The sequence below is a fragment of the Ictidomys tridecemlineatus genome, chromosome 2 (assembly GCF_052094955.1).
Source record: "Ictidomys tridecemlineatus isolate mIctTri1 chromosome 2, mIctTri1.hap1, whole genome shotgun sequence".
NCBI classification, from domain to species: Eukaryota; Metazoa; Chordata; class Mammalia; order Rodentia; family Sciuridae; genus Ictidomys; species Ictidomys tridecemlineatus.
Window position 1 is genome coordinate 92,230,371 of NC_135478.1, and position 12,623 is coordinate 92,242,993.

Below are 12,623 nucleotides of genomic sequence, written 5' to 3' on the forward strand. Positions count from 1 at the left end.
TAGGGGAGATACTTCCACATCGTGAAAATTTCCTGTTTGTCTTTAAAGTTTCACCCATTTCAGCATCGTTCCGAGGATCCTGCTGGGGACCATAAATGCCAAGATACTGTGATGATTTCTGCTTCACTCTTCCCTTCTCTGTTTATAATTTAGTCGTTCTCTAAGGAAACTTTGACCCCTTCCCTCACTTACTTTCCTAGTCAATTATTTATATCCTGATGGGCTCGTGGCTCATTTGCTCTTTGAAAGATTTACAGTGGTCTTTTTAAAAATATTTATTTTTTAGTTGTAGTTGGACACAGTGCCTTTATTTTATTTATTTTTATGAGGTGCTGAGGATCGAACCCAGGACCTCGCACATGCTAGACCAGTGCTCTACCTCTGAGCCACAACCCCAGCCCCCTAGTGATCTTTTTGCCTGTTTCCAAGTTTTGGATAACTTTTTAAAATAACAGTGAAGGTATTCTGATACAGGAGAGTCAAAAAGGGTAACTGAAGGCCACCATGGGGGAGTTCTTGGAAGGACAACCCAAACATTGTCACTGGAGACTGAGTCATCGGGGGGGCTCACAAGCCAGGTGTGGGATTGGATCAGAGACACGCATGAGCAGGAATGAGCGGTCCAACACGCAGCTGCCTGGGCCAGTCTTCCTGCGACCCCCTTCTGCCTGGTTTGTGCGGGCCTTCTCTCTGGGCCACGGGTTCCCCATAGTTAAGATGAGGACTGTTGAAGGTGCAGGTGGCTCACATCTGTGCTTCTCAGCTGAGAGCACATTGGGATGCCCTGCAGGGCTCTCGAGAACCCAGACTGCTGGGCTGGGGATGTGGCTCTGCAGTAGAGTGCTTGCCCGGCATGTGCAAGAGCATGTGCATTGGGCCCCCAGACTCACATGCACGAATGCACACACACTCACGCACACGCGTGCACACTCACAACCAGAGTGCTGGCTCCAGTGACCTACTATCTGAGCCAGTGCGCAAGTCAAGGATTTGTATTTCTTTTCTTTTTCTAGTTATAGGTGAACACAATACCTTTATTTTATTTATTTTTTTTTATGTGGTGCTGAGGATCAAACCCAGTGCCTCACACATGCGAGGCAAGTGCTCTACTGAGCCCCAGCCCCAGCCCCAGCCCCCAGATTTGTATTTCTAATGCAGTGCCAAAGGCCACTGCTGCCGCAGGTCCACAGACCACACATGAGAACCATTGGCCACAGGATCCCCAAGACACTTAATATTCTGGTCACACATTTTATTCAAGGCCTGGTGTGAGGAAGTCCCAGGTCTTTGCAGATGCAGAGGCCCTGGGAATCCATGGGGGAAGGTGCAGCAGCCACTGAGAGACTGCTTTGTGCCAGGCACAGCAGTCGGCACCTCTGAGACCCAGTCACCGCCCAGAGAGGGACAGAGGTCGGGTAGAGCACCACAGCTCAAGCTGGAATCTTGTTTCAACCACTTAACAACTGCATGGCCTTGCCCAAGTGACCAAACGACATCCTGCCTCAGTTTCCCCACCTATACAAAAAGGACAGTGATGACATTTGCATGACCTGACATAAAGAAATGCTCCATAAACACTCATCAAAAATGTTTTAAGCATAAATAAAAATGGAGCTGGGTGCTGTGGTGCATGCAACTTGGGAGGCTGAGGCAGGAGGATCACAAGTCCAAGACCAGGCTTAGCAACGTGCAAGGCCCTTTCTCAAAATTTAAAATTTAAAATTGCAGGGAATAAAAAAAAAAAATCTCCGTGTTCGAGCACCCTGGGTTCAATCTCCAGCACCGAAAAACAAATAAACAAAACCCCATAGCTATGGCTGGCACTTATTATGGAGTCTGTCCTGTGTGGGGAAACCGTGGTGCAAGAAGTACTAGCTATTTACAGAAGGTCCCTGTCCTCCCTCAGCCATGCCACCACCAACCCGATTCCCACCCATTGATTTCAACCCCCTCACCAAATCCAAAGCAGATGCCCATGAGAAAAATTCAATATAATTTATTAAATAGAGTCTGAGGGCTCCTCAGTACAATAAATATCAATAAATTAACAGAGCTGGCCTCTCCAGCTCTCACATATTAAAAAAAAATAATTCCATAAATACCAAGACGAATAACAAGGACATAACAGTCACAGAATCTCTTTCAAGTCAATTCAGACATTTCAGTCTCAGCACCCCCAGGACTGGCCCAAGGCTCCTCGGGGTCCTCCTTTACTCCATGAGGGAGCACCTGTGACCCTCCTTGGGCAGGCTTTTTGTAAATGCTTCCCGAGTCGCGGCCATGCAGCTCGAGAACTGCTGGAGGACAGCCAGGATGAAGCTCTTCCCCTCGTAGGCATCCCCAGAGGACGTGGGCGTGGTGGCCAGGGCCTCAGGAGTGCTGTCGTCTTTGAGCTTGTCGAGCTGTTCAAGAACGTCAGCGACCGTCCCGTCCATTCCGTCCGTCCTGTCCGTCCCGTCCGCAGTGGTCTTCCTCAGATATGCCTGGATGACCGAGATGTTGTGCGAGGCTTGGGGCCCGGGGGTGAAGCATGGCAGCGGGTACTTCTGGATTACCCAGGCTTGGCTGTCTGGCATGTCAGGCTCCTTCTTCCTCTGTAGGAAGCGGGGAGAAACGGGCGGGCATGAGCACTGGCTGTGCAGGGTCACCCAGAGATGCTGACAGCTCATCGGCGGGAGCTTCCCCTGCGACGGACCTGGTGGGCACCCTGTCCAACTGCTGCGACCACCCTCTGAGGCTGTGGCCAGCGCCAACCCCATTTCCAGAGGAAACTAGGCCTCTGTTGGTTTACGGAGCTGGCCCAGGATCCAGCGGCAGACCCAGCATTCCCAAGGCCACAGTTCCAAGCCTGTGTTTATAACCACTGCTCCATCCTGTCCCCTCGGCCCCATGTAGCTGAGGTCAGCTTGGGGGCTCCAGGGATGGAGACTAAGAGCAAATCTGCATTTCCACACTAGCTCCCTGCTCTTGTCCCCCTGTGTGAAAGCCACTTTGATGTCTCTGGCTGGTAGAGGATGGTTTTATGCTTGCTTTAAAAAAGCCCCCAAGAAACTAGGGAGAATTTTCAGAAGCAAACTGAGGACTCAGGGCCACCCCCTGTCCCTTGCCCCTTCCTAAGGACTAAGGCTTTCAGGTTAAATGGAATGACTAAGAGACCTCATCACCCCCAGCACCTCTGCCTCTGTATCTTAAAAAGCCAAGCCTAGGGTTTAAATGCCAGTGAGGGGAAGAAGAAGAAGACTGGTCTCATGATTGTTCCAAGCTCTGGTATTTATTTGTTTAATCAAAGTTATCTAAGAGGCCCTGCCTTGAAGGCAACCCAAGAAAACCCAGTAGTATTCACATTTATTTAGTCTCCCACTCCACTGCCGGGGTCAGGTTCTACAGTCACTAGGCAGAGAGAGCAGCATGCACGCAGACCCTCATCTGCTCACGGCCACCCTTCTCTGATGGAAGAGACCCTCAGAAACCACTATCAACGCCCTGCATTGGCTGGGACGTCCTCTGCAGCCCTGATGGACTTTGGCTGCTCAGAAGGTTCCTGCATGCAAGATGGCCCATCTCTGAGGATGTGCTCAGGCAGGAGAACTCAGATAATAGTACCGTGAACCCAGCAGGCTTGAGATAGAGAGGCGCGTGAACACACACCCGGCTGGAAACCACTGAGGTTGTGACTCTGGCCGACCTTGCCTCCTTCCCCACTGCAGTTCACTGTCTTAAACATTCCTCCTTAGCTCATCTCCTTCTTCCCTGTCCCTTCCTGGGATACCCACAGCTAGATCAGATCTGGAAAGAGCAGCTGCTTCTGGGGGCAACAGAAGGCTTTTTAAATAAGTGCTTTGGAAAAGAAATCTCTAGGGCACTTACATAGTCTTGCAAAAGCTGTGTCGACAGGTTATCCAAATTCTTGAGGATCAGCTGCACTTCACATGCTGTTGGCCCATCGATGGGCCTGTCAGTGGGGAACGTGTGGATGGACGTCCAGGCTGACACACAGCACAGCAGCATCAGTGCAGGCTTCGTGGGTCCTGGAGAAAGAAGAAGCTGTGAGGCACACAGAGCAAACCCTCTGCCCACCTGTCCTCAGTCACAGAAACCAGGTGGAACAACCCGCTGGTGGAGCCCTTCTTTCCAGAAGCTTCCTCCCTGAGGGAGACAAGACCATGCCCGAGAGTCAGCGTGAGGTACCTGTGACAGAGATCATGGTGAGAGAGGAGGCGCAGCTGGCCTTGGCAATGACCTCTGGAGCCAGATGTGCTTGGCATGGCCCCCAGGAGATATATAAAGGGTCCAAGTGAGGAAGAGGAGTAATCGATGTCCCGCCCATGGCAAAACCATTGCTCAGCTTTTCTCCAGAAAATACTTTCAAAATTCTGCCAGCCCGGGCTGGGTGAAAGTGGGGCTGGAAGGAAATGCTGAGGTTACCCTCACGGCAGCCGGAGGCCTGACGCAGAGAGTCACCAGCACCCAGCACAGGAAGGCGCCCGCCACTCGGCCTTTTCTTCTTGGAAAGAGCTGTTTGATTTGACTAGAGGAAATTCTGAAGCCCAGAGTTGACAGGCACAACCACCAAGGAACAAGTGACTTACGGGGATTGAGGGTCAGTGCCCAGGGGGATTTTCTGGGGAGATCAGGTGGAGGGTGCGTAGGCTCGGAGCTGGTGGGGGAGATCTGTGGACTGTGTTATCTTTGGGAATTTCTGAAGCGTGCCCAGGCCGTGTGCGGGGTTGGCCCTCATAACCACTGCGGGTACCGTGAGTCAAAGGCCTTGGATATCCCTGGACTCTCAGCTGTACCTTGCAATCCCAGGCCCTAGAACCAGAACCCAGGATCAAGAGCCACTGAAATCATTTATACCTGCTTTGAGTGCTAACTTTTTTTTTAAATGTTATTTTTTAGTGGTAGATAAATATATATATTACCTTTATTTATTTATTTATTTATTTTTATGTGGTGCTGAGAATTGAACCCAGGATCTTGCACGTGTGAGGTGAGGGCTCTACTACTGAGCCACAACCCCAGCCCCTTGAGTGCCAACTTTGAACAAGTCCTCTTCTAGGGTCGTAGGAACGGCAGCAAACAAGTTGGACAAGATCCTGTCCTCAAAGATCTGGCACTGGGGTGGGGTAGGGACAAGAATTAAAAAATTAACAAAAAGGTCTGGGGTTGTGGCTCCGTGGTAGAGCACTTGCCTGATATGTGTGAGGCACTGGGTTCAATCCTCAGCACCACATAAAAATAAATAAAATAAAGGTATGCTGTTCATCTACAACTACAAAAAAATATATATTTTTTTAAAATTTTTTTTTAATATTTATTTTTTCAGTTCTTGGCGGACACAACATCTTTGTTGGTATGTGGTGCAGAGGATCGAACCCGGGCCACACGCATGCCAGGCGAGCGCGCTACTGCTTGAGCCACATTCCCAGCCCAAAAAAATATTTTTAAAAAAATTAACAGGGGCTGGGGATGTGGCTCAAGCGGTAGCGAAGTTGCTGGGCATGCGCGGGGTGCTGGGTTCGATCCTTAGCACCACATAAAAATAAAATAAAGATATTATGTCCACCGAAAACTAAAAAATAAATATTAAAAAATTCTCTCTCTCTCTCTCTCTCGCTCTCAAAAAAAAAAAAAATTAACAAAGAAGCCAGGCGAGGTGGCACATACCTGTAATCCCAGCGGCTCAGGAGGCTGAGACAGGAGGATCACAAGTTCAAAGTCAGCCTCAGCAAAAGCAAGGTGCTAAGCAACTCAGTGAGATCCTGTCTCTAAATAAAATACAAAATAGGGCTGGGGATGGGGCTCAGTGGTCCAGTGCCCCTGAGTTCAATACCAAATCCAAAAAAAAAAAAAAAATTTAACAAAGAAACAAGAAAGCACCCAGGTAATAAAAGCTATAAAAATAAAACTACATGATTGGTTAATGAATAATGGGTGAGATACTTTAAGAGCGGGGGTCAGAAGAAGTCTCCTTGAGAACATGACATTTAAACTGAGACCTGAAAGGTAAGAAGAACCTATCAGGGAAAGATCTGGGGAAGGCAGAGGGGCTGCGGAATGTGCTCCCAAGAGCAGGGAGAAGGTTGTGGTCGCCGGAGTGTGAGAGAGGTGGGCAGAGGCCGGGTCATGAGGGCCTCGTGGCCATGATAAAGAACTTGGGTTTTCTTCCAAGTGGGATGATGTCACAGGAAAGCAGGGACCTGAAACTCTACACCTCAGTTCTTGTGTTCCGATGAAAGAAGATTTGAAGTCAGACACCAAAATTCATGCAAGAGAACTTTGTTAGAAATGAAAGTGAGGTAAAAAAAAAAAGTCAAAGAAAAGTGAGGCGTAAGCAAAAAGTACTCTCAAGGGAGAGAGTGGTCGTCTCCAAGCAGAGAGCAACACAGGAGACAACGCTATCCCCAGCTTTATTACTGTTTGATGTTTACCAGCAGAACTGGGGACAACCTTCGGGGGGACCCCTCTTTGCCAATCAGGTCTTCCACTCCTCCTACACTCACCTCAGGTGGTGGAGTTTTTGACCTGGTTGGTCCTCTCCAGAACTGTCACAGTGGCCCTCCTATTTAGGGGGGCTTCACAGGTCAATCCCATGTTAACGAAGACGCTGGGATCCATAACTGATGAGAAGTTACCTGAGTGCACCTGTGCTACCAAAGGTACTTTCCTTCCCAGGCAAATGGAGTCAGCATTAGCCATAATCCCTAGCTCCAGCTCCACACCAACCTCAGTGGATCCTGCCAAGAGTTAGTCCCAGGAATCCTTTTCTCTGGACGGGTCTTCGCACTAGCTCCTTGGCTTCTGTTTATTTTCTACATATTAACTATCACCCTTTGCTCTCTCGTCTACTTTGGAAGTAGTTAAAAGAAGGGCCCTAAATAATTTAAAGAATACTCTTGACCTGGCCTGCATCTCACTGCTCATTGCTAGCTACTCCCTAACAATAAGATTCCAATGGGTGGCTTTAGGTAGACAAATACAGGATCTGGTACATTTTAAAATTAGAGAGAGAACAAAACCAACCAGACAACCAACCCAGGCCACTGAGTGGAGAGTGGGGAGTGGGAATCACTATGGAAGCAGGTGGACCAATAAGGAGGTTGTGCAGCTTTCCAGGTGCCAGGTCCAGCCTTTCCTGCTTGGCCCAGGGCAGAGAGGCTGGAGACGGAGGTTACAGGACTGGCTGATGGGCAGTTGTGGAAGTAAATTAAAGAGATGACTCAAAATGGATGAGGTGGCGCATGCTCATAATCCCAGCAACTTGGGAGACCAAGGCAGGTGGATCGCAGGTTGGAGGCCAGCTTGGGCAGCATAGCGATACCCGATCTCAGTATGAAAAATAAAAAAGGGCCAGGGTGTCCTCAGTGATAAAGCACCCCTAAGTTCAATCCCTAGTATCAAAAAAAAATAATTAAGATTAAAAAAGTGGGGGCTGGGGTTGTGATGGTGATGCTCTTGCCTAGCACATGTGAGGCCCTGGGTTCGATCCTCGGCACCACATAAAAATAGATAAATAAAAAGGTCATTGTGTCCATCTACAACTAAAAAAAATATTTTAAAAGATTAAATTTAGGGCTGGAGATGTGGCTCAGCTGGTAGCGCGCTTGCCTGGCGTGCGTGCGGCCCGGGTTCGATCCTCAGCATCACATACCAACAAAGATGTTGTGTCCGCCGAGAACTAAAAAATAAATATTAAAAATAAAATTCTAAAAAAACAAAAGATTAAATTTAAAAATAAATGTATTGTGTTCATCTACAACTAAAAAAAATTTTTTTTTATGGAAGAGGTGGGCAGAAGAGGAAGTCCAAGAGATTCCAAGCATGAGAAGGACTCAGCTGCCATTTTGCTGGCTCAAAAATGGAAGGGGCCATGTGGCAAAGTGTGAAAAGGAAGCAACAACTTGGACAACAACTTTGATCTTGGGAGAGGAGCCTGAGCCTTAGATGAGAAAGTCAGCCCCAGCCAATACCTTCATTTGAGTCCAGGAAGCCCCTGTCTGCAGGGTGCCAGACTTTGGACCTACAGAAACAGTTAATTTGCAGTTAGTGCAACAGGGAAAGAGCACAGTCCTCGGTGGTCTTGTGTGGCCAGCCCTACAGATTCTTTTCAGTTTTCCTTTCATGATCCCTCTCTGGGATGTAGTAATGCCAACACAAAGAAGGTGAAAACCTTCTTTATTTTATTTATTTATGGTTTTGAGGATTGAACTCAGTGAGTGCCTTCCACACACTAGGCAAGGGCTCTACCACTGAGATACATCCCCAGCCACTTATTTCTTCTTAAGAACCTACCTCCTCCTTTTTAAAAAAAAAAAAAAATATATATATATATATATATATATATATATATATATATATATATATATATATTTAAACACTTATTTTTTAGGTGTAGATGGACACAACACAATGCCTTTATTTTTATGTGGTGCTGAGGATGGAACCCAGGTCCCACCCGTGCTAGGGGAACGCTCTACTGCTGAGCCACAATCCCAGTCCCTTTAACATATATTTTTTTAAAGTTGTAGGAGGACACAATATTTATTTTTATGTGGTGCTGAGATTCGAACCCAGTGCCTCACACATGCAAGGCAAGTGATCTACCACTGAGCTACCACCCCAGTCCCCTACCTCTTCCCTTCTGTACAATGTTATCCTGACACTCTGATAGTGCCTTCTCTGTATTTGAGACTCAGTACTGGCCTGCGGAGCCATTTATGGACGTATCTCTAAGGTGTCCACCTGACCTATATTTCCTATACTTTAATGATTCTCTCCTTCAAATTCTGGGTCTAACTGTCCACCTGAATGTCCCACTTGTACCTCCAACTCAACATACCCAAAGGTGAGGCTCTGGGCCAGGGGAGCAGTGATAGTGAAGACGAAGAGGTGTGGATCAAGTGGAAAAACGTACAAGAGGTAAAATTCATAAGAGGTGATGATTGACTGGATATGGAGATGGTGGGATGGGAGGAACTGAGGAAGGCTTCCAGGTTTCTGGTTTGGGCAACTGGAGGGATATTGGTTCTACAAAAAGAGAGAATCTCTGGGAGAAGAAGCATTTGGGGCTTGAGGAAAGTGACCCCTGAGTCTTGGACCTGGTGAGGTAGAGGTGTTAGGGAGCTCTCAAGTGAGGACACCCAGAGGCACATTGTACATTTGCATTTGGAGCCTTAAAGGAAGGAATGGAGATTTAAACTTGGGCGCCATGAATACGTTGTGGTTGATTAAACTGTAATCCTCCAAGAGATATCATTCCAAGAAACAGAAGCCGAGTGTGGAGACTCGGTCAGTGGAACAGGAATAGGAAGAGGATTTAACAGTATTGGAAGGCATTCTCAGGAGCAAAAGTACAAGAAATCATGTTGTCATGGAAAGAGATAAGAAGTGGTTTTTCCAGAAAGAGGAAATGGTTGGCCTCATCACAAGCCATGAAGAGGTCAAAAAGATAAGCCTGAAGAGATTCACTAGGTCTGGCAACATGAGGTCACAGGAACTTTCTGGGGGGTGTTAAACAAATTGTTGGGGTGGAAGCCAAATTGGAGCCATTCAGAGTGGTGAGGGAAAGGTGGGCACAGGCCATTCCATCAAGGAGCGTGCATGAGAGGAGAAAAGAGAGAAAGGAGGGCTGGAGGGAGAGTGGGATGGAAGGTGGCAGTGGATTCCTGGCTGAGTCCCTTCTGCTGTGCATCTTGAGGTGCACCACTTCACCAGACCACCACTTCAGACCCCCAAATCTGCTTCACTTGCTTTTTGGGACTTGCTTTTAGTTAACTTTACAAATCACAAATTTTGGAGGTCATGCAACTGAGCGATGTGTTATTAGTCACCGCGGGCTCTGTAATGTGACACCTCTGATGTGCAGGTCAGGATGGTAACAGTTACTCAGGTCATTTTAGGGATTTGAAGGCCATTTTTATCAAAACTGCCAACTCTTCCCTGGGGACTGCACAGGTGATCAATAAGTGACCTTTGGAGGTCAGAAGGTGAAAACCCCGTCCCTCAGACCACGCTGATGCCTGCATTTTTTGAACCATCTTCTCTTGAAGAGGGAAGATAGATTCCACATGTGTGGCCCACGATGACGTCACCTCCGATCACCTCTCCCCACACCTTAAATCACCCTGCTTCTTTATCCCATAAATGTGCCCAAACCCTATCCTTTGGGAGATGGATTTGAGACTGGAGTCTCCTGTCTTAGTTGCCTTGCAGATGAACTCTGTTGTGCAACTCATCGTTTCTGTGACTGCAAAATGGCCTGGTGTGGTCGCCCTCTTTGAGCCCTTGACTCCTGTCCCATGACTGATGTGCCATTGGGTAGATGCCCATTGGCATCTTGATCTGATGCCAGTGGGCAGCTCCAAAGTGGGAGTCCAGCAGGACTCTGACCTGCCCCCCAGCTTGCTCTTCCTTGACTGCACACCTCCCCAGTTGCTTCACTAAAATCCCAGGAGCCATCAGTCCTTCATGTTGCTGTGTTTATTTATTTATTTATTTAAAGTTTTTTACACCTTTACTTTATTTATTTATTTTTATGTGGTGCTAAGGATCGAACTCAGGGCCTCACCCGTGCTAAGTGAGCGCTCTACCACTGAGCCATAAACCCCTCTCCAATTTTGATGTATTTATAATCACTGTGGATACCTGGATATTTATTTGATTCTTTCAAAGGACATATGGTCATCTTTTTGCCTTATTTCTCAGTTTGAGGATAACTTTTTCTAATAATAGTAAAGACATTCCACCATAGGACAGTCAAAAAGACACACAGATGGCTGTCCCAAAGGGCCATTAGGGGAAAAATGGCAATCAGTCAAAATTCCTCAAAATTAAAATTTTTGACTCCTCTAAAGACACTGTTAAGATAGGGCTGGGGCTGGGGCTCAGTGGCAGTGTGCTTGCCTAGCATGTGTGAGGCACTGGGTTCGATCCTCAGCACCACATGAAAATAAAGCAAATAAAATAAAAGCATTCTGTCCATCTACAACTACCAAAAAAAATTAAATTAAAAAACATAAAAATAATAAAATAACTTAAAAAGATACTGATAAAACAAGCCTAGCCTGGGAGAAAAATATTTGCAGGAACTGGGGATGTGGCTCAAGCGGTAGCGCGCTCGCCTGGCATGCGTGAGATCCGGTTTCGATCCTCAGTACCACATACAAACAAAGATGTTGTGTCCACCGAAAACTAAAAACTAAATATTAAAAAATTCAAAAAAAAATATTTGCAAATCCCAGATCAAACAAAGGATTGGTGAACAGGATATATGAACAATGCTTACAGCTCAGCTTTGTGGAGCAGGGAATAGTTCTTTAGGAGTGAAAACATGTTGAGAGCCACAGCCCAGTTGGGATGGCACCTATTTTGAGTTCTTGCGGAGTTCCCGTTGAGTTCCGGTTGAGCTCTCTCGGGGATTCCTGGAGAGTTCGAGTTGGTGGTTGAAGTTCCGGTGGAGGGACTTCCGGGTGGTGTGTGGTGTTCCTGGGGGCCGCGTGGGTGGTGTTAGGGAGAGTACCCAGGGAGTGTGGGGAGTGTGCTGGTGGAGTTCGGAAATAAAGTTTGTTCCTGCTTGAGTGGCTCGTGATTTGTGCCCAACCAGACTTCGGCAAAAACAAAACAAAAGCAGTCAAAGAAAAGATACATTATGCTTCATTAAAATCAACAATTTATCTGGGTGTGGTGGCCATGCCTGCAATCCCAGCAGCTCTGGAGGCTGAGAAGGGAGGATTCCAAATTCAAGGCCATCCTGGGCAATTTATCAAGGCCCTGTCTCATAAGAAAGAATAGAAAGCACTGAGGATGTGGCTCAGTGGCAAAGTGCCCCTGAGTTAAATCCTCAGTACCCCCCTGAAAAGAAGATTAAAATTAAAAATCAAATCAAAAGCTTTTTTGTGGGGGCTGGTGGGTACAGTTCAATGGTTGAGTGCTTTGGGCTCCATTCTAGCATTGTGAAAAACAAACAATAGCAACAAAATCTTTTGGGTTAAAGGACAATTATCAAGAAAGTTTGGGGAAAGCCAGTAGTTGTGTGGTGCGAGATTGTAATTCCAGCTGCTCAGAAGGCTGAGGCTGAAGAATCACAATTTCAAGGTCAGCCCCAGCAATTTAGTGAGGCACTGTCTCAAGAAAAAAAACAAAAAGGGGGTAGAGAAAAGAAAAGAAAGAGAAAATATTACTCATAGAATGAGAGAAAATTTGTAAAATCATCTATAAGGGCTTAGTACCTAGAATGTATGAAGAACCCTTACAAATCAACAATACAAAGAAAATTAACTCATTAAAAAATGGTAAAAGGGGCTGGGGATGTGGCTCAAGCGGTAGCACGCTCACCTGGCATGCGTGCGGCCCGGGTTCGATCCTCAGCACCACATACAAACAAAGATGTTGTGTCTGCTGAAAAACTAACTAACTAACTAAATAAATAAATAAATAAATAGATATTAAAAAACTAAAAAAAAAAAAATGGAAAAAGGATTTGAATAGATTCTTCTCCAAAAAGAGGTACATGAAAATATGCTTATTTTCATTAGACATCAGAGAAGTGCAAATAAAATCACAATGAGCTACCATTTCATGTCTACTAAGGTGGCTACACTAATAAAAACTATGGGAATATGGAA

The 12,623-nt window shown here is 46.6% G+C and overlaps 1 protein-coding gene across 1 annotated transcript; it reads right to left on the minus strand.

Annotated features, from left to right (window-relative positions):
• Window positions 1–2,210: 2,210 nt before the first annotated feature.
• Il31 (interleukin 31) lies at window positions 2,211–4,204 on the minus strand. The gene is made up of 3 exons (XM_013360425.2): window positions 4,189–4,204; window positions 3,868–4,028; window positions 2,211–2,594 (listed from the first exon to the last, which is right to left on the minus strand). The coding sequence occupies exons 1-3, from the start codon at window positions 4,202–4,204 to the stop codon at window positions 2,211–2,213; spliced, it is 561 nt and encodes a 186-aa protein (XP_013215879.2).
• Between the last annotated feature and the right edge of the window lie 8,419 nt (window positions 4,205–12,623).

Bases quoted from the DNA above. Each gene is read 5' to 3' on its own strand.
- Il31 (XM_013360425.2), bottom strand. The intron at 2,595-3,867 runs GTAAGTGCCCTA...CGCTTCCTACAG, and splicing joins CACAGCTTTTGCAAGACTAT to AGGAAGAAGGAGCCTGACAT.